Source organism: Entelurus aequoreus, linkage group LG05 (genome assembly GCF_033978785.1).
Source record: "Entelurus aequoreus isolate RoL-2023_Sb linkage group LG05, RoL_Eaeq_v1.1, whole genome shotgun sequence".
Classification (NCBI taxonomy): Eukaryota; Metazoa; Chordata; class Actinopteri; order Syngnathiformes; family Syngnathidae; genus Entelurus; species Entelurus aequoreus.
Genome location: NC_084735.1, coordinates 14129587 through 14152753, shown reverse-complemented (window position 1 = coordinate 14152753; position 23167 = coordinate 14129587). Strand labels below are relative to the sequence as shown.

The 23167-nt window shown below is 38.4% G+C and overlaps 1 protein-coding gene across 7 annotated transcripts in view; it reads left to right on the top strand.

Moving 5' to 3' along the window:
* Window positions 1-23167, top strand: part of atp9b (ATPase phospholipid transporting 9B) — a 312368-nt gene that overhangs the window by 113790 nt on the left and 175411 nt on the right. For 5 of the 7 annotated variants that reach the window (XM_062047159.1, XM_062047158.1, XM_062047161.1 and 2 more), the window contains exon 29: window positions 1862-2067. In XM_062047159.1, the coding sequence (XP_061903143.1) occupies window positions 1862-2067 (206 nt within the window). Of the gene's footprint in view, window positions 1-1823; window positions 2149-23167 lie in introns of those variants that run through there. The other 2 variants (XR_009826202.1, XM_062047163.1) reach the window with 2 other exon arrangements.

The following is a 23167-nucleotide window of genomic DNA, read 5'->3' as shown; positions in this document are numbered from 1 at the left end:
TATAATGAAGACAACACATGATGTAAGTGTCTATATTAGCCTACTATCAAAATGACTCTAAAAGTCTTATGTAAGTTTTATAATGAAGGCAACTCATGATGTAAGTGTCTATATTAGTTATATTAGCCTACTATCAACATGACTTTAAAAGTCATATATATGTGTTATAATGAAGGCAACACATGATGTAAGTGTCTATATTAGCTATATTAGCCTACTATCAAAATGACTTTAAAAGTCTTATATAAGTGTTATAATGAAGGCAACTCATGATGTAAGTGTCTATATTAGCTATATTAGCCTACTATCAAAATGACTTTAAAAGTCTTATATAAGTGTTATAATGAAGACAACACATGATGCAAGTGTCTACATTAGCCTACTATCAAAATGACTTTAAAAGTCTTATATAAGTGTTATAATGAAGGCAACACATGATGTAAGTGTCTATATTAGCCTGCTATCAAAATGACTTTAAAAGTCTTATATAAGTGTTATAATGAAGACAACACATGATGTAAGTGTCTTTATTAGCTATATTAGCCTACTATCAAAATGACTTTAAAAGTCTTATATAAGTGTTATAATTAAGACAACACATGATGCATGTGTCTATATTAGTTATATTAGCCTACTATCAAAATGACTTTAAAAGTCTTATATAAGTGTTATAATGAAGACAACACATGATGTAAGTGTCTATATTAGCTATATTAGCCTACTATCAAAATGTCTTTAAAAGTCTTATATAAGTGTTATAATGAAGACAACACATGATGTAAGTGTCTATATTAGTTGTATTAGCCTACTATCAAAATGACTGTGTCGCAGGCTGAAGCAAATCTTTGTTGACAGAAATGTTAAAATGTAGCATTTATTCTCCACATTTTGACAACATTGTAAAACATTAGTAAAATGTGTCAGAGGGTGAGATAAGTCCTGGAAATGACTCTCTTAGAAGTATAGATGTGTGTGTCCAAGTTAAAGGGAACATCTTCTTCTAATGGATTTATTACAATCTTTGCAAGCTGGGTAACTTTCCGGAACAACATGGTAACGTTTGCTGTGGTCTGGAACAAGACTTGGATTTGCATGGGGTAGTTGAACTTATTTACATGCAGTTCTACCTCTGTCCACTGGGTGGCGACAAAAGCCGGCTTTTGATGAGGCTGATATTTTTTTTATGCATGATTCAGAAGCAAGGTTGGGATGAAGCTGTGGTTCTACTCTGTGTGTGTGTGTGTGTGTGTGTGTGTGTGTGTGTGTGTGTGTGTGTGTGTGTGTGTGTGTGTGTGTGTGTGTGTGTGTGTGTGTGTGTGTGTGTGTGTGTGTGTGTGTGTGTGTGTGTGTGTGTGTGTGTGTGTGTGTGTGTGTGTGTGTGTGTGTGTGTGTGTGTGTGTGTGTGCGTGCTCTGGCAATGCTTACTTAATGGGGACATGGCTCTGTTTACACAGTCACCTTTAGGAGACCTCTGACGGTACGGGGACAAAAAACAGGTCCCCTAAAGCAGTGGTCCCTAACCTTTTTGTAACTGCGGACTGGTCAACGCTCGAAAATTTGTCCAGCGTGGGGGGGGGGGGGGGGGGGGGTGTTATTTTTTATTTTTTTGCCATAAAGAAATACAATCATGTGTGTTACGGACTGTATTCCTGCAGACTGTATATAATGTAGGAACCAGAATATTAATAACAGAATGATTTAATTAAAATAAAATAAAAATATTTTTTTATTTCTTGTGCGGCCCGGTACCACTGCCCTAAAGGGAAACCTTTTTAAATGATAGTCAGATCCATTCTGAAGATGTGTGTGTGTGTGTGCACCAGACTTGTCCTTCATCACCACCTGGCCTTTCCTGTGGAAGGTGTCGTGCATCACGCTGGTCAGCTGCCTGCCGCTCTACATCCTCAAGTACCTAAAGCGCAAGTTCTCCCCGTCCAGCTACTCCAAACTGGCCTCCTGAGACAAACACACCTTTTTTTGTTTGATTTTCCAAAAACAAAAAACAAACTTTCCAGCCCTCCTGCTCGCTGCTGCCCCCCAGTGAGGAAGGCGTGTCAGTGCATGGAGGTCAGTGAACCACTGGAGCAATCGCACAATTTTACTGGAACTGATCCAGCACATTAAAACACCACCAGAGGATTTTTGTCACATGGTTTAGTACTCACTTCAATCAAAACCTTTTTTTTTTTTTTAATACTTTTTATACATTTTTTTTTCTAAAAAAAAAAAAACGTTTTGTACTTTACTTGAAGTGCAGCTCTTATTATAGTAAAGAATGTGCTCAGTCTAGATCAGGGGTGCCCAAACCTTTTCCACCGAGATCCTGTGATTTGTCAAGTTTTCACCTTCAAAACCAGTACAACATATAGATTTTTTTAAAATAACTAAAATGGGCAATTATGGGTAGAAATTTTGGGTGAATGCTGAAGCGTCAAGTATCAAAAAATATGAGCAAAATTAGCAAAAAACGCTAACATGCTAACAATAATATGTTAACATGCTATGTACCTGCTAAATTTGCTAAAAAAGCTAGCATGCTGAAATTTGTCAAGTACCGAAATATATTACTCTGAAATGTGTTCTTGGAAAAATGTGTATACAATGCTAGCTTGCTAACGTTAGCATGCATCAAGTGGCAAAATATGATTGAGGTGTGTGCATAGAGATATTGTGTGAATGCTCAAGCGTCAAGTATCAAAAAAATATGAGCAAAATTAGCAAAAAACGCTAGCATGCTAACAATAATATGTTAACATGCTATATACCTGCTAAATTTGCTAAAAAAGCTAACATGCTGAAATTTGTCAAGTACCGAAATATATTACTCTGAAATGTGTTCTTGGAAAAATGTGTATACAATGCTAGCTTGCTAACGTTAGCATGCATCAAGTGGCAAAATATGATTGAGGTGTGTGCATAGAGATATTGTGTGAATGCTGAAGCGTCAAGTATCAAAAAATATGAGCAAAATTAGCAAATAACGCTAGCATGCTAACAATAATATGTTAACATGCTATATACCTGCTAAATTTGCTAAAATAGCTAACATGCTGAAATTTGTCAAGTACCGAAATATATTTCTCTGAAATGTGTTCTTGGAAAAATGTGTATACAATGCTAGCTTGCTAACGTTAGCATGCATCAAGTGGCAAAATATGATTGAGGTGTGTGCATAGAGATTTTGTGTGAATGCTCAAGCGTCAAGTATCAAAAAATATGAGCAAAATTTGCAAAAAACGCTAGCATGCTAACAATAATATGTTAACATGCTATATACCTGCTAAATTTGCTAAAAAAGCTAACATGCTGAAATTTGTCAAGTACCGAAATATATTACTCTGAAATGTGTTCTTGGAAAAATGTGTATACAATGCTAGCTTGCTAACGTTAGCATGCATCAAGTGGCAAAATATGATTGAGGTGTGTGCATAGAGATTTTGTGTGAATGCTGAAGCGTCAAGTATCAAAAAATATGAGCAAAATTAGCAAATAACGCTAGCATGCTAACAATAATATGTTAACATGCTATATACCTGCTAAATTTGCTAAAATAGCTAACATGCTGAAATTTGTCAAGTACCGAAATATATTTCTCTGAAATGTGTTCTTGGAAAAATGTGTATACAATGCTAGCTTGCTAACGTTAGCATGCATCAAGTGGCAAAATATGATTGAGGTGTGTGCATAGAGATTTTGTGTGAATGCTCAAGCGTCAAGTATCAAAAAAATATGAGCAAAATTAGCAAAAAACGCTAGCATGCTAACAATAATATGTTAACATGCTATATACCTGCTAAATTTGCTAAAAAAGCTAACATGCTGAAATTTGTCAAGTACCGAAATATATTACTCTGAAATGTGTTCTTGGAAAAATGTGTATACAATGCTAGCTTGCTAACGTTAGCATGCATCAAGTGGCAAAATATGATTGAGGTGTGTGCATAGAGATATTGTGTGAATGCTGAAGCGTCAAGTATCAAAAAATATGAGCAAAATTAGCAAAAAACGCTAGCATGCTAACAATAATATGTTAACATGCTATATACCTGCTAAATTTGCTAAAAAAGCTAACATGCTGAAATTTTTCAAGTACCGAAATATATTACTCTGAAATGTGTACTTGGAAAAATGTGTATACAATGCTAGCTTGCTAACGTTAGCATGCATCAAGTGGCAAAATATGATTGAGGTGTGTGCATAGAGATTTTGTGTGAATGCTCAAGCGTCAAGTATCAAAAAATATGAGCAAAATTAGCAAAAAACGCTAGCATGCTAACAATAATATGCTAACATGCTATATACCTGCTAAATTTGCTAAAAAAGCTAACATGCTGAAATTTGTCAAGTACCGAAATATATTACTCTGAAATGTGTTCTTGGAAAAATGTGTATACAATGCTAGCTTGCTAACGTTAGCATGCATCAAGTGGCAAAATATGATTGAGGTGTGTGCATAGAGATATTGTGTGAATGCTGAAGCGTCAAGTATCAAAAAATATGAGCAAAATTAGCAAAAAACGCTAGCATGCTAACAATAATATGTTAACATGCTATATACCTGCTAAATTTGCTAAAAAAGCTAACATGCTGAAATTTTTCAAGTACCGAAATATATTACTCTGAAATGTGTACTTGGAAAAATGTGTATACAATGCTAGCTTGCTAACGTTAGCATGCATCAAGTGGCAAAATATGATTGAGGTGTGTGCATAGAGATTTTGTGTGAATGCTCAAGCGTCAAGTATCAAAAAATATGAGCAAAATTAGCAAAAAACGCTAGCATGCTAACAATAATATGCTAACATGCTATATACCTGCTAAATTTGCTAAAAAAGCTAACATGCTGAAATTTGTCAAGTACCGAAATATATTTCTCTGAAATGTGTTCTTGGAAAAATGTGTATACAATGCTAGCTTGCTAACGTTAGCATGCATCAAGTGGCAAAATATGATTGAGGTGTGTGCATAGAGATTTTGTGTGAATGCTCAAGCGTCAAGTATCAAAAAATATGAGCAAAATTAGCAAAAAACGCTAGCATGCTAACAATAATATGTTAACATGCTATATACCTGCTAAATTTGCTAAAATAGCTAACATGCTGAAATTTGTCAAGTACCGAAATATATTTCTCTGAAATGTGTTCTTGGAAAAATGTGTATACAATGCTAGCTTGCTAACGTTAGCATGCATCAAGTGGCAAAATATGATTGAGGTGTGTGCATAGAGATTTTGTGTGAATGCTGAAGCGTCAAGTATCAAAAAATATGAGCAAAATTAGCAAATAACGCTAGCATGCTAACAATAATATGTTAACATGCTATATACCTGCTAAATTTGCTAAAAAAGCTAACATGCTGAAATTTGTCAAGTACCGAAATATATTTCTCTGAAATGTGTTCTTGGAAAAATGTGTATACAATGCTAGCTTGCTAACGTTAGCATGCATCAAGTGGCAAAATATGATTGAGGTGTGTGCATAGAGATTTTGTGTGAATGCTGAAGCGTCAAGTATCAAAAAATATGAGCAAAATTAGCAAAAAACGCTAGCATGCTAACAATAATATGTTAACATGCTATATACCTGCTAAATTTGCTAAAAAAGCTAACATGCTGAAATTTTTCAAGTACCGAAATATATTACTCTGAAATGTGTACTTGGAAAAATGTGTATACAATGCTAGCTTGCTAACGTTAGCATGCATCAAGTGGCAAAATATGATTGAGGTGTGTGCATAGAGATTTTGTGTGAATGCTCAAGCGTCAAGTATCAAAAAATATGAGCAAAATTAGCAAAAAACGCTAGCATGCTAACAATAATATGTTAACATGCTATATACCTGCTAAATTTGCTAAAATAGCTAACATGCTGAAATTTGTCAAGTACCGAAATAAATTTCTCTGAACTGTGTTCTTGGAAAAATGTGTATACAATGCTAGCTTGCTAACGTTAGCATGCATCAAGTGGCAAAATATGATTGAGGTGTGTGCATAGAGATTTTGTGTGAATGCTGAAGCGTCAAGTATCAAAAAATATGAGCAAAATTAGCAAATAACGCTAGCATGCTAACAATAATATGTTAACATGCTATATACCTGCTAAATTTGCTAAAAAAGCTAACATGCTGAAATTTGTCAAGTACCGAAATATATTTCTCTGAAATGTGTTCTTGGAAAAATGTGTATACAATGCTAGCTTGCTAACGTTAGCATGCATCAAGTGGCAAAATATGATTGAGGTGTGTGCATAGAGATATTGTGTGAATGCTGAAGCGTCAAGTATCAAAAAAGATGAGCAAAATTAGCAAAAAACGCTAGCATGCTAACAATAATATGTTAACATGCTATATACCTGCTAAATTTGCTAAAAAAGCTAACATGCTGAAATTTTTCAAGTACCGAAATATATTACTCTGAAATGTGTACTTGGAAAAATGTGTATACAATGCTAGCTTGCTAACGTTAGCATGCATCAAGTGGCAAAATATGATTGAGGTGTGTGCATAGAGATATTGTGTGAATGCTGAAGCGTCAAGTATCAAAAAATATGAGCAAAATTAGCAAATAACGCTAGCATGCTAACAATAATATGTTAACATGCTATATACCTGCTAAATTTGCTAAAAAAGCTAACATGCTGAAATTTGTCAAGTACCGAAATATATTTCTCTGAAATGTGTTCTTGGAAAAATGTGTATACAATGCTAGCTTGCTAACGTTAGCATGCATCAAGTGGCAAAATATGATTGAGGTGTGTGCATAGAGATTTTGTGTGAATGCTCAAGCGTCAAGTATCAAAAAATATGAGCAAAATTAGCAAAAAACGCTAGCATGCTAACAATAATATGTTAACATGCTATATACCTGCTAAATTTGCTAAAAAAGCTAACATGCTGAAATTTTTCAAGTACCGAAATATATTACTCTGAAATGTGTACTTGGAAAAATGTGTATACAATGCTAGCTTGCTAACGTTAGCATGCATCAAGTGGCAAAATATGATTGAGGTGTGTGCATAGAGATATTGTGTGAATGCTGAAGCGTCAAGTATCAAAAAATATGAGCAAAATTAGCAAATAACGCTAGCATGCTAACAATAATATGTTAACATGCTATATACCTGCTAAATTTGCTAAAAAAGCTAACATGCTGAAATTTGTCAAGTACCGAAATATATTTCTCTGAAATGTGTTCTTGGAAAAATGTGTATACAATGCTAGCTTGCTAACGTTAGCATGCATCAAGTGGCAAAATATGATTGAGGTGTGTGCATAGAGATTTTGTGTGAATGCTCAAGCGTCAAGTATCAAAAAATATGAGCAAAATTAGCAAAAAACGCTAGCATGCTAACAATAATATGTTAACATGCTATATACCTGCTAAATTTGCTAAAAAAGCTAACATGCTGAAATTTTTCAAGTACCGAAATATATTACTCTGAAATGTGTACTTGGAAAAATGTGTATACAATGCTAGCTTGCTAACGTTAGCATGCATCAAGTGGCAAAATATGATTGAGGTGTGTGCATAGAGATTTTGTGTGAATGCTGAAGCGTCAAGTATCAAAAAGTATGACCAAAATTAGCAAATAACGCTAGCATGCTAACAATACAATGTTAACATGCTATATACTTGCTAAATTTGCTAAAAAAAAGCTAGCGTGCTAAAATGTGTCAAGTGCCGAAATACATTACTCTGAAATGTGTACTTGGAAAAATGTGTATACAATGCTAGCTTGCTAACGTTAGCATGCATCAAGTGGCAAAATATGATTGAGGTGTGTACACAGAAATTTTGTGTGAATGCTTAAGCGTCAAGTATCAAAAAATATTAGCAAATAACGCTAGCATGCTAACAATAATATGCTAACATGCTATATACCTGCTAAATTTGCTAAAAAAAAAAAGAAGCTAGCATGCTAAAATGTGTCCAGTACCAAAATATATAACTCTGAAATGTGTACTTGGAAAAATGTGTATAAAATGCTAGCTTGCTAACGTTAGCATGCATCAAGTCGCATAATATAAAAATTTTGTGTGAATGCTGAAGCGTCAAGTATCAAAAATATGACCAAAATTAGCAAATAACGTTAGCATACTAACAATAATATGTTAACATGCTATATATCTGCTAAATTTAAAAAAAAAAAAGCTAGCATGCTAAAATGTGTGAAGTACCTTAATATATTACTCTGAAATGTGTACTTGGAAAAATATTTATAAAATGCTAGCTTGCTAACGTTAGCATGCATCAAGTGGCAAAATATGATTGAGGTGTGTACACAGAAATTTTGTGTGAATGCTGAAGTGTCAAGTATCAAAAAATATGAGCCAAATTAGCAAATAACGCCAGCATGCTAACAATAATATGCTAACATGCTATATACCTGCTAAAAAAGCTAGCATGCTAATATCAGATTGTGTTTAGAAATGAGCTGCGTGGCGCACTTTGGACACCCCCCTGGTCTAGATGAAGAACTGCACCCTGGCCAGCGTTGTGCCTCACCACATATCTCCTCGGATGTCGGAACAATCAAATGGTTTTGGGAACTTTTCGGAAGTGGTGTGTTTTTGATGGACAGCTGTGGCGGGAATGAGTTTTATGATTCCCAGAAGGTGTTTTAAGAGTTGAAGTTGTCGCCTGACAAGTGTTTCAATGTTGGATGTACATGTTGACTATCACCATGATTATCAATGTACATGTTGACTATCACCATGATTATCAATGTACATGTTGACTATCATCATGATTATCAATGTACATGTTGACTATCACCATGATTATCAATGTACATGTCGACTATCACCGTGATTATCAATGTACATGTTGACTATCACCATGATTATCAATGTACATGTTGACTATCACCATGATTATCAATGTACATGTTGACTATCACCATGATTATCAATGTACATGTTGACTATCACCATGATTATCAATGTACATGTTGACTATCACCATGATTATCAATGTACATGTTGACTATCACCATGATTATCAATGTACATGTTGACTATCATCATGATTATCAATGTACATGTTGACTATCACCATGATTATCAATGTACATGTTGACTATCACCATGATTATCAATGTACATGTTGACTATCATGATTATCATTAAGACGGCGGTTGTCGTCGTTTGAAAAGATATCAGAAGTTTTTTCCCCAAAAGTTAATTCCCGTGTTTTTGTTTGGGAATCTTGCTGAATCTTTTATATGTGCTGTTTATTGTAGCTGCTATTTATGTCCTCCTTTTTCATCAACCACTAAATAAAGGAAGAAAAAGTCCACTTTACACGGCTGATGAGCCCACCTGCAGTGTCGCCGTGTGGACGCTAGATGGAGACAAACACCAACAATTTGACCGCTTGACTCTTATTAGCTCTTTTTAAATAACTGACAGAAAATTACTATTATTTGAAACTTGAGGGGGGTTTTTTTGTCCTTTTTTTAATTTATTTTTTTAAAACATCAATTTCTATGTATGATTTAAAATTTGTATCATATTTGTCATGAAATATTTATTTTTATAACCAAACAAAAAGCACTTAAATTCACATTTTTATCATTCTCAACGCATCTTCAGTGGTGTAATTAAATATGTAACATTCATGTGATTTATTTGATCTCATAAAAATCCGAAATCTACAATTTATTATCGCAACACCATAGAATAACAGCAATTTGGACATGTAGATGTTATATATATATATATATATATATATATATATATATATATATATATATGTTGCATTGTGAAATGTAAACAATATGTTTCTTTGTAAAACCCAAACACAGTTTATCGATGGTATTTATGATGCATGAAATGCAATAAAATGACTCATTTTGAGTTACAATACCTTTTATACCTGCTGTTTCAAATTTGATACACTTTTAAAACCGATTTACCAATGTAATGTTTTCAAATTGCATCAACGGATGCAGTAAAAATGACCTTTTTCTGACCGTAGCCCTTAAAATGTGGCCAAGTGTCTCCTCAAAAGTCAGGGGTTTCTTCTTTGTGGCGATCTTGCAGGGTCCATTACTGCCCTCTTGTGGATGTAATGTTAAATGCACGCATCTCAATCTGAAATGTCAGGCTTTTTAGGTAAAAATAAAAATAAAAATACGATTCTAACCATATTGAATAATCTAATTGACTTCACAGTTTAACAGGATAAACCTTGTCATATCATTAACAAAAAAATATTATCAAGGCTTAGGTTACATGAATAAATGGTAATCAAATATACTGCAAAAGAACAAAATAAATGTACATAGTGTACAATTATTCAGTAAATACATTCTGAAATAAATAAATGTTTCTTAGATAAACTCAAAAAAATTAAAGTGCATCTGAAAATACAGCGTCATAATTTAGTCATAATTTTTTGCGCTGAATAAACTTCTCTATGACTTCCTCTGTGTGTTTGATGTTGTCATTACTGCCACAAGTGGTGGAACATGGCATTACAGTTGAGTACCGCTACAGACCACAGCTGAGAATTAAAAAAAAAATGTTTTTAAATTTTGCAGGTGAGCCCTTTAAAGTCACACAACTTTGTACTTGACACAGGTTAACTGTTAGCATGCTAACCTTAGCTTTATAGCATTCTAGTAAATTTGAACTTTTTAGCCAATTTTACAGCCGAACACTCCAGAGTCATAACTCGATAATCGACACATGCTACCTGTTAGCATACTAGCGTGTTAACTTTTTTTAGCCAAGTTTGAAGCCAAACTCCTTAGTCACGTGACTCGGTACCTGACACATGTTAACTGTTAGCATAGTAACGTTAGCATTGTAGCATGCTAACCTCAGCTTTCTAGCATTCTAGTAAATTTGAACTTTTTAGCCAAATTTACAGCCGTACACTCCAGAGTCATAACTCGATAATCGACACATGCTAACTGTTAGCATAGCAACATTAGCGTGTTACCTTTTTTTAGCCAAGTTTGAAGCCAAACTCCTTAGTCACGTGACTCGGTACCTGACACATGTTAACTGTTAGCATAGTTACATTAGCATTGTAGCATGCTAACCTTAGCTTTCTAGTAAATTTGAACTTTTTAGCCTATTTTACAGCCGAACACTCCAGAGTCATAACTCGTGAATCGACACATGCTAACTGTTAGCATACTAACATTAGCGTGTTAACTTTTTTTTAGCCAAGTTTGAAGCCAAATTCCTTAGTCACGTGACTCGGTATCTGACACATGTTAACTGTTAGCATAGTAACGTTAGCATTGTAGCATGCTAACCTTAGCTTTCTAGCATTCTAGTAAATTTGAACTTTTTAGCCAATTTTACAGCCGAACACTCCAGAGTCATAACTCGATAATCGACACAGGCTAACTGTTAGCATATTAACATTAGCGTGTTAACTTTTTTTTAGCCAAGTTTGAAGCCAAATTCCTTAGTCACGTGACTCGGTACCTGACACATGTTAACTGTTAGCATAGTAACGTTAGCATTGTAGCATGCTAACCTCAGTTTTCTAGCATTCTAGTAAATTTGAACTTTTCAGCCAATTTTACAGCCGAACACTCCAGAGTCATAACTCGATAATCGACACAAGCTAACTGTTAGCATACTAACATTAGCGTGTTACCTTTTTTTTAGCCAAGTTTGAAGCCAAACTCCTTAGTCACGTGACTCGGTACCTGACACATGTTAACTGTTAGCATAGTAATGTTAGCATTGTAGCATGCTAACCTTAGCTTTCTATCATTCTAGTAAATTTGAACTTTTTAGTCAATTTTACAGCCGAACACTCCAGAGTCATAACTCGATAATCGACACATGCTAACTGTTAGCATACTAACATTAGCGTGTTACCTTTTTTTAGCCAAGTTTGAAGCCAAACTCCTTAGTCACGTGACTCGGTACCTGACACATGTTAACTGTTAGCATAGTAACTGTTAGCATTGTAGCATGCTAACCTCAGCTTTCTAGCATTCTAGTAAATTTTAACTTTTTAGCCAATTTTACAGCCGAACACTCCAGAGTCATAACTCGATAATCGACACAGGCTAACTGTTAGCATACTAACATTAGCGTGTTACCTTTTTTTTAGCCAAGTTTGAAGCCAAACTCCTTAGTCACGTGACTCGGTACCTGACACATGTTCACTGTTAGCATAGTAACGTTAGCATTGTAGCATGCTAACCTTAGCTTTCTAGCATTCTAGTAAATTTTAACTTTTCAGCCAATTTTACAGCTGAAACGTTACGTCACTCGGTACCTGACACATGTTAACTGTTAGCATTGTAGCATGCTAACCTCAGCTTTCTAGCATTCTAGTAAATTTGAACTTTTTAGCCAATTTTACAGCCGAACACTCCAGAGTCATAACTCGATAATCGACACATGCTAACTGTTAGCATACTAACATTAGCGTGTTACCTTTTTTTAGCCAAGTTTGAAGCTAAACTCCTTAGTCACGTGACTCGGTACCTGACACATGTTAACTGTTAGCATAGTAACGTTAGCATTGTAGCATGCTAACCTCAGCTTTCTAGCATTCTAGTAAATTTGAACTTTTTAGCCAATTTTACAGCCGAACACTCCAGAGTCATAACTCGATAATCGACACATGCTAACTGTTAGCATACTAACATTAGCGTGTTACCTTTTTTTAGCCAAGTTTGAAGCTAAACTCCTTAGTCACGTGACTCGGTACCTGACACATGTTAACTGCTAGCATAGTAACGTTAGCATTGTAGCATGCTAACCTCAGCTTTCTAGCATTGTAGTAAATTTTAACTTTTTAGCCAATTTTACAGCCGAACACTCCAGAGTCATAACTCGATAATCGACACAGGCTAACTGTTAGCATACTAACATTAGCGTGTTACCTTTTTTTTAGCCAAGTTTGAAGCCAAACTCCTTAGTCACGTGACTCGGTACCTGACACATGTTAACTGTTAGCATAGTAACGTTAGCATTGTAGCATGCTAACCTCAGCTTTCTAGCATTCTAGTAAATTTTAACTTTTTAGCCAATTTTACAGCCGAACACTCCAGTCATAACTCGATAATCGACACAGGCTAACTGTTAGCATACTAACATTAGCGTGTTACCTTTTTTTAGCCAAGTTTGAAGCCAAACTCCTTAGTCACGTGACTCGGTACCTGACACATGTTAACTGTTAGCATTGTAGCATGCTAACCATAGCTTTCTGGCATTCTAGTAAATTTGAAATTTTTAGCCAATTTTACAGCCGAACACTCCAGAGTCATAACTCGATAATCGACACATGCTAACTGTTAGCATACTAACATTAGCGTGTTAACTTTTTTTTTAGCCAAGTTTGAAGCCAAATTCCTTAGTCACGTGACTCGGTACCTGACACATGTTAACTGTTAGCATAGTAACGTTAGCATTGTAGCATGCTAACCTTAGCTTTCTAGCATTCTAGTAAATTTGAACTTTTTAGCCAATTTTACAGCCGAACACTCCAGAGTCATAACTCGATAATCGACACATGCTAACTGTTAGCATGCTAACATTAGCGTGTTAACTTTTTTTTAGCCAAGTTTGAAGCCAAACTCCTTAGTTACGTCACTCGGTACCTGACACATGTTAACTGTTAGCATAGTAACGTTAGCATTGTAGAATGCTAACCTCAGTTTTCTAGCATTCTAGTAAATTTTAACTTTTCAGCCAATTTTACAGCTGAAACGTTACGTCACTCGGTACCTGACACATGTTAACTGTTAGCATTGTAGCATGCTAACCTCAGCTTTCTAGCATTCTAGTAAATTTGAACTTTTTAGCCAATTTTACAGCCGAACACTCCAGAGTCATAACTCGATAATCGACACATGCTAACTGTTAGCATACTAACATTAGCGTGTTACCTTTTTTTAGCCAAGTTTGAAGCTAAACTCCTTAGTCACGTGACTCGGTACCTGACACATGTTAACTGTTAGCATAGTAACGTTAGCATTGTAGCATGCTAACCTCAGCTTTCTAGCATTCTAGTAAATTTTAACTTTTTAGCCAATTTTACAGCCGAACACTCCAGAGTCATAACTCGATAATCGACACAGGCTAACTGTTAGCATACTAACATTAGCGTATTAACTTTTTTTAGCCAAGTTTGAAGCCAAACTCCTTAGTCACGTGACTCGGTACCTGACACATGTTCACTGTTAGCATAGTAACGTTAGCATTGTAGCATGCTAACCTTAGCTTTCTAGCATTCTAGTAAATTTGAACTTTTTAGCCATTTTTACAGCCGAACACTCCAGAGTCATAACTCGATAATCGACACATGCTAACTGTTAGCATACTAACATTAGCGTGTTACCTTTTTTTTAGCCAAGTTTGAAGCCAAACTCCTTAGTCACGTGACTCGGTACCTGACACATGTTAACTGTTAGCATAGTAACGTTAGCATTGTAGCATGCTAACCTCAGCTTTCTAGCATTCTAGTAAATTTTAACTTTTTAGCCAATTTTACAGCCGAACACTCCAGTCATAACTCGATAATCGACACAGGCTAACTGTTAGCATACTAACATTAGCGTGTTACCTTTTTTTAGCCAAGTTTGAAGCCAAACTCCTTAGTCACGTGACTCGGTACCTGACACATGTTAACTGTTAGCATTGTAGCATGCTAACCATAGCTTTCTGGCATTCTAGTAAATTTGAAATTTTTAGCCAATTTTACAGCCGAACACTCCAGAGTCATAACTCAATAATCGACACATGCTAACTGTTAGCATACTAACATTAGCGTGTTAACTTTTTTTTTAGCCAAGTTTGAAGCCAAATTCCTTAGTCACGTGACTCGGTACCTGACACATGTTAACTGTTAGCATAGTAACGTTAGCATTGTAGCATGCTAACCTTAGCTTTCTAGCATTCTAGTAAATTTGAACTTTTTAGCCAATTTTACAGCCGAACACTCCAGAGTCATAACTCGATAATTGACACATGCTAACTGTTAGCATGCTAACATTAGCGTGTTAACTTTTTTTTAGCCAAGTTTGAAGCCAAACTCCTTAGTTACGTCACTCGGTACCTGACACATGTTAACTGTTAGCATAGTAACGTTAGCATTGTAGAATGCTAACCTCAGTTTTCTAGCATTCTAGTAAATTTTAACTTTTCAGCCAATTTTACAGCTGAAACGTTACGTCACTCGGTACCTGACACATGTTAACTGTTAGCATTGTAGCATGCTAACCTCAGCTTTCTAGCATTCTAGTAAATTTGAACTTTTTAGCCAATTTTACAGCCGAACACTCCAGAGTCATAACTCGATAATCGACACATGCTAACTGTTAGCATACTAACATTAGCGTGTTACCTTTTTTTAGCCAAGTTTGAAGCTAAACTCCTTAGTCACGTGACTCGGTACCTGACACATGTTAACTGTTAGCATAGTAACGTTAGCATTGTAGCATGCTAACCTCAGCTTTCTAGCATTCTAGTAAATTTTAACTTTTTAGCCAATTTTACAGCCGAACACTCCAGAGTCATAACTCGATAATCGACACAGGCTAACTGTTAGCATACTAACATTAGCGTGTTAACTTTTTTTTAGCCAAGTTTGAAGCCAAACTCCTTAGTCACATGACTCTGTACCTGACACATGTTAACTGTTAGCATAGTAACGTTAGCATTGTAGCATGCTAACCTTAGCATTCTAGTACATTTGAACTTTTTAGCCAATTTTACAGCAGAACACTCCAGAGTCATAACTCGATAATCGACACATGCTAACTGTTAGCATACTAACATTAGCGTGTTAACTTTTTTTTAGCCAAGTTTGAAGCCAAACTCCTTAGTCACGTGACTCTGTACCTGACACATGTTAACTGTTAGCATAGTAACGTTAGCATTGTAGCATGCACATTTTTTTTTGTGCCAATTTTACAGCCGAACACCTGAGGAGTCATATAACTTGGCACCTGACACATTGTAGCATGCTCGCGTTAGCGTTGTAGCATGCTAACCTTAGCTCTCTAGCATGCCAGCATTAGCATTCTAGTAAGTTAGAACTTTTTCAGAACAATTTTAAAGCCAAACACTCCAGAGTCACAACTTGATAATCGACACATGCTAACTGTTAGCATAGTAACATTAGCATTGTAGAAGCCTTTCCCCTCCTACAGGCGGCAGGTCCACTGGAAGTAAATCACATCTGTTGGGTTTCTCCCCCGGCAGACTTGTATTTAGTTGCCAAAAGGGAGCCCTGCCATTATGTGATCTGGTTACTCACCACCTCGCCTGCATGCGCTCAAATATACACACCACTGTCAAGTGGTATACCAGCGGTGTCCAAGCTATTTTGGAAGTTAACCTTTTATGTTATTAACTTGTAATTAACATGTTATTAATGATAACTACAAACCAACTATGTCAAAATCTTACCAAACTGGACCCATTTGTTTGTGCTGCAAACATTTTTGGTCTAACTATCGTAGTTTTTAACTTATTAACGTTTGCTGCCCCTGCTGATATCATATCAGACCAACACCGGTATCGCCTCATACTCTAGTTTCCAATATCCGTATGGTATCGAGAGTGAAAATGTTTTAGTGCCAAAACTCACTAAGTAGTGCCCCCTTCATGTAAATATATTAAATAAATACATCTTTTTACTTGTATTTATTTTTATTTTTTTTTATAAACTCACGAGACCTCTCAACAATGTTTGCCAACACTTTTTTAGTCATTGTCGTACAAAGTGGGCGGGGCATGGGGACAAAAAAACACTTTTTTGGTCTTTGTCGTACAAAGTGGGCGGGGCATGAGGACAAAAAACACTTTTTCAATCTTTGTCGTACAAAGTGGGCGGGGCATCGGAACAATAACACATTTTTAGTCTTTGTTGTACAAAGTGGGCGGGGCATGGGGACAAAAAAACACTTTTTTGGTCTTTGTCGTACAAAGTGGGCGGGGCATGAGGACAAAAAACACTTTTTCAATTTTTGTCGTACAAAGTGGGCGGGGCATGGGGACAAAAACACTTTTTTAGTCTTTGCCAAACAAAGTGGGCGGGGCATGGGGACAAAACCCACCACTTTTTTAGGCTTTGTCGTACGAAGTGGGCGGGGCATGGGGACAAAACACTTTTCGTCTTTGCCGTACGAAATGGGCGGGGCATGGAGAAAAAAACAACACCTTTTTAGTCTTTGTCGTACAAAGTGGGCGGGGCACGGGGACAAAAAACACGTTTTTAGTCTTTGTTGTAGAAAGTGGGCGGGGCATGGGGACAAATAAAACACTTATCTTAGTCTTTGTCGTACAAAGTGGGCGGGGCATGGGAACCAAAAAAAACTTTTTTAGTTGTCGTACAAAGTGGGCGGGGCATGGGGAAAAAAAAAACATTGTTGTCTTTGTTGTACAAAGTGGGCGGGGCATGGGGACAAAAAACACGTTTTTAGTCTTTGTTGTAGAAAGTGGGCGGGGCATGGGGACAAATAAAACACTTTTTTTAGTCTTTGTCGTACAAAGTGGGCGGGGCATGGGAACCAAAAAAAACTTTTAGTTGTTGTACAAAGTGGGCGGGGCATGGGGACAAATAAAACACTTTTTTTAGTCTTTGTCGTACAAAGTGGGCGGGGCATGGGAACCAAAAAAAACTTTTAGTTGTTGTAGAAAGTGGGCGGGGCATGGGGACAAATAAAACACTTTTTTTAGTCTTTGTCGTACAAAGTGGGCGGGGCATGGGAACCAAAAAAAACTTTTAGTTGTTGTACAAAGTGGGCGGGGCATGGGGACAAATAAAACACTTTTTTTAGTCTTTGTCGTACAAAGTGGGCGGGGCATGGGAATAAAAAAAAACTTAGTTGTCGTACAAAGTGGGCGGGGCATTGGAACAAAAAAAACACTTTTTTAGTCGTTGTCGTACAAAGTGGGCGGCGCATGGGGACAAAAAAAACGTTTTAGTTGTCGTACAAAGTGGGCGGGGCATGGGGACAAATAAAACACTTTTTTTAGTCTTTGTCGTACAAAGTGGGCGGGGCATGGGAACCAAAAAAAACTTTTAGTTGTTGTACAAAGTGGGCGGGGCATGGGGACAAAAAAAACGTTTTAGTTGTCGTACAAAGTGGGCGGGGCATGGGGACAAATAAAACACTTTTTTTAGTCTTTGTCGTACAAAGTGGGCGGGGCATGGGAACCAAAAAAAACTTTTAGTTGTTGTACAAAGTGGGCGGGGCATGGGAACAAAAAAAACACTTTTTTAGTCGTTGTCGTACAAAGTGGGCGGGGCATGGGGACAAAAAAACATTTTTGTCTTTGTTGTATAAAGTGGGCGGGGCATGGGAACAAAACACGTTTTTAGTTTTTGTTGTACAAAGTGGGCGGAGCATGGGGACAAAACACATTTGTAGTCTTTGTCGTACAAAGTGGGCGGGGCATGGGGACAAAAAGACACTTTTTTGGTCTTTGTCGTACAAAGTGGGTGGGGCATGAGGACAAAAAACACTTTTTCTATCTTTGTCGTACGAAGTGGGCGCAGCATGGGAACAAAAAAACACTTTTCGTCTTTGCCATACAAAGTGGGCGGGGCATGGAGAAAAAAACAACACCTTTTTAGTCTTTGTCGTACAAAGTGGGCGGGGCACGGGGACAAAAAACACGTTTTTAGCCTTTGTTGTAGAAAGTGGGCGGGGCATGGGGACAAATAAAACACTTATCTTAGTCTTTGTCGTACAAAGTGGGCGGGGCATGGGAACCAAAAAAAACTTTTTTAGTTGTCGTACAAAGTGGGCGGGGCATGGGGACAAAAAAAACATTGTTGTCTTTGTTGTACAAAGTGGGCGGGGCATGGGGACAAAAAACACGTTTTTAGTCTTTGTTGTAGAAAGTGGGCGGGGCATGGGGACAAATAAAACACTTTTTTTAGTCTTTGTCGTACAAAGTGGGCGGGGCATGGGAACCAAAAAAAACTTAGTTGTCGTACAAAGTGGGCGGGGCATGGGAACAAAAAAAACACTTTAGTCGTTGTCGTACAAAGTGGGCAGGGTATGGGGACAAAAAAAACATTTTTGTCTTTGTTGTATAAAGTGGGCGGGGCATCGGAACAAAACACATTTTTAGTTTTTGTTGTATAAAGTGGGCGGGGCATGGGGACAAAAAACACGTTCTTAGTCTTTGTTGTAGAAAGTGGGCGGGGCATGGGGACAAATAAAACACTTTTTTTTAGTCTTTGTCGTACAAAGTGGGCGGGGCATGGGAACAAAAAAAAACTTTTTTAGTTGTCGTACAAAGTGGGCGGGGCATGGGAACAAAAAAACATTTTTTAGTTGTCGTACAAAGTGGGCGGAGCATGGGAACAAAAAAAAACTTTTTAGTCGTTGTCATACATAGTGGGCGGGGCATAGGGACAAAAAAAAATTATTTAGTCTTAGTCGTACAAAGTGGGCGGGGCATGGGGACAAAAAGCACGTTAGTCTTAGTCGTACAAAGTGGGCGGGGCATGGGAACAAAAAAACATTTTTTAGTTGTCGTACAAAGTGGGCGGAGCATGGGAACAAAAAAAAACTTTTTAGTCGTTGTCGTACATAGTGGGCGGGGCATAGGGACAAAAAAAATTATTTAGTCTTAGTCGTACAAAGTGGGCGGGGCATGGGGACAAAAAACACGTTAGTCTTAGTCGTTCAAAGTGGGCGGGGCATGGGGACAAAAAACTAGTTTTTAGTCTTTGTTGTACAAAGTGGGCGGGCCATGGGAACAAAAAACACGTTAGTCTTAGTCGTACAAAGTGGGCGGGGCATGGGGACAAAAAACACGTTAGTCTTAGTCGTACAAAGTGGGCGGGGCATGGGGACAAAAAAACACGTTATTCTTAGTCGTACAAAGTGGGCGGGGCATGGGGACAAAAAAACACGTTAGTCTTAGTCGTACAAAGTGGGCGGGGCATGGGGACAAAAAAACACGTTAGTCTTAGTCGTACAAAGTGGGCGGGGCATGGGGACAAAAAAACACGTTAGTCTTAGTCGTACAAAGTGGGCGGGCCATGGGAACAAAAAAACACGTTAGTCTTAGTCGTACAAAGTGGGCGGGGCATGGGGACAAAAAAACACGTTAGTCTTAGTCGTACAAAGTGGGCGGGCCATGGGAACAAAAAAACACGTTAGTCTTAGTCGTACAAAGTGGGCGGGGCATGGGGACAAAAAAACACGTTAGTCTTAGTCGTACAAAGTGGGCGGGCCATGGGAACAAAAAAACACGTTAGTCTTAGTCGTACAAAGTGGGCGGGCCATGGGAACAAAAAAACACGTTAGTCTTAGTCGTACAAAGTGGGCGGGGCATGGGGACAAAAAAACACGTTAGTCTTAGTCGTACAAAGTGGGCGGGGCATGGGACTAAAAAACACGTTATTCTTAGTCGTACAAAGTGGGCGGGGCATGGGGACAAAAAAACACGTTAGTCTTAGTCGTACAAAGTGGGCGGGGCATGGGGACAAAAAAACACGTTAGTCTTAGTCGTACAAAGTGGGCGGGGCATGGGGACAAAAAAACACGTTAGTCTTAGTCGTACAAAGTGGGCGGGCCATGGGAACAAAAAAACACGTTAGTCTTAGTCGTACAAAGTGGGCGGGGCATGGGGACAAAAAAACACGTTAGTCTTAGTCGTACAAAGTGGGCGGGGCATGGGGACAAAAAAACACGTTAGTCTTAGTCGTACAAAGTGGGCGGGGCATGGGGACAAAAAAACATGTTAGTCTTAGTCGTACAAAGTGGGCGGGGCATGGGGACAAAAAAACACATTATTCTTAGTCGTACAAAGTGGGCGGGGCATGGGGACAAAAAAAACACGTTAGTGTTAGTCGTACAAAGTGGGCGGGGCATGGGGACAAAAAACACGTTTTAGTATTTGTTGTACAAAGTGGGCGGGGCATGGGGACAAAACACACGTTTTTAGTCTTTGTTGTAGAAAGTGGGCGGGGCATGGGGACAAAACCCACCACTTTTTTAGGCTTTGTCGTACGAAGTGGGCGGGGCATGGGGACAAAACACTTTTCGTCTTTGCCATACAAAGTGGGCGGGGCATGGAGAAAAAAACAACACCTTTTTAGTCTTTGTCGTACAAAGTGGGCGGGGCATGGGGACAAAAAACACGTTTTTAGTCTTTGTTGTAGAAAGTGGGCGGGGCATGGGGACAAATAAAACACTTATCTTAGTCTTTGTCGTACAAAGTGGGCGGGGCATGGGAACCAAAAAAAACTTTTTTAGTTGTCGTACAAAGTGGGCGGGGCATGGGGACGAAAAAAACATTGTCTTTGTTGTACAAAGTGGGCGGGGCATGGGGACAAATAAAACACTTTTTTTAGTCTTTGTCGTACAAAGTGGGCGGGGCATGGGAACCAAAAAAAAACGTTTAGTTGTCGTACAAAGTGGGCGGGGCATGGGGACAAAAAACACTTTTTTAGTCTGTCGTACAAAGTGGGCGGGGCATGGGGACAAAAAACACGTTTTTAGTCTTTGTCGTACAAAGTGGGCGGGGCATGGGGACAAAAAAAACATTTTTGTCTTTGTTGTATAAAGTGGGCGGGGCATCGGAACAAAACACGTTTTTAGTTTTTTGTTGTAGAAAGTGGGCGGGGCATGGGGACAAAAAAACACGTTAGTCTTAGTCGTACAAAGTGGGCGGGGCATGGGGACAAAAACACGTTTTTAGTCTGTGTTGTACAAAGTGGGCGGGGCATGGGGACAAAAACACGTTTTTAGTCTGTGTTGTACAAAGTGGGCGGGGCATGGGGACAAAGCACACGTTTTTAGTCTTTGTCGTACAAAGTGGGCGGGGCATGGGGACAAAAACACGTTTTAGTCTGTTGTACAAAGTGGGCGGGGCATGGGGAGAAAAAAACACTTTTTTAGTCTTTGCCGTCCAAAGTGGGCGGGGCATGGGGACAAAAAACACTTTTTTAGTCTTAGTCGTACAAAGTGGGCGGGGCATGGGGACAAAAAACACTTTTTTAGTCTTAGTCGTACAAAGTGGGCGGGGCATGGGGACAAAAACACGTTTTTAGTCTGTGTTGTACAAAGTGGGCGGGGCATGGGGACAAAGCACACGTTTTTAGTCTTTGTCGTACAAAGTGGGCGGGGCATGGGGACAAAAACACGTTTTAGTCTGTTGTACAAAGTGGGCGGGGCATGGGGAGAAAAAAACACTTTTTTAGTCTTTGCCGTCCAAAGTGGGCGGGGCATGGGGACAAAAAACACTTTTTTAGTCTTAGTCGTACAAAGTGGGCGGAGCATGGGGACAAAAACACACTTTTTTGTCTTAGTCGTACGAAGTGGGCGGGGCATGGGGACAATAAAAACACTTTTTAAGTGTTTGTCGTACAAAGTGGGCGGGGCATGGGGACAAAAGCAACATTTTGTACATGCAGTGATGTCATCACACCAAAGCGCCACCTACATCTGGTCCTATGTATTTCAATTTGTTTAAAAGTCAGCTCAAAAGTTTCGGAGAAAAAAAAAAAAAAAAAAAGTGCAGTGACAAGACTTCCAAATGTGGCGAGTGGGTGATCTTCACTGGCCTCCGTGGGAGTGAGTCACAGCACCAAAATGTCTTCTGCTAACCATTCTCTTGCGGTTCCGCCGCCAGCGACCTTGCGAGCACGTGGACACTGAAGCGCTGTGTCGGGCCTGGACTTCTGTGGGAGAGAGCGAGAGGGAGAAAAATAAATAAATAAGGGAGCGCTCCCGGCCGCTCTCCAAACTACAAACGCTTCCCTCGGGCCCCGCCGGCTCCTCCCACGGCCGTCGCCCGGCAACAGCCCTCACAACAGGAAACAGGGGATTCCGTCATAGCGGGCGAGAGAGAGAGAGAAAGAGAGAGAGAAGGAGAACATTGACGGGAGACAGGAAGTCTGGGTGCAGGAAAAGAGCGGGCGGAGGGGGGAGGGGCGGAGCCGACGGCGCTCTGACCACCGAGCTAAATAAAAAGCCCACAAGTTGCTAAAACTAAACCCGTTATTCCCAAGAAGACACTTTTCTGTACGTTCTAAATAGTAAAAAACTGCTAGCACACGGCAGGTCATGGAATTAATACATTCCGCCCAGCGCAGAATCAGAAGTACTTTATTCCTCCTCAAGGAGAAATTGAGATTTTTTTTTTTTCAGGCAATTTTATGATAACCTTTAGTATTTTAATCATTTTAAGTAATACCCTAACTTAGGAACTACTA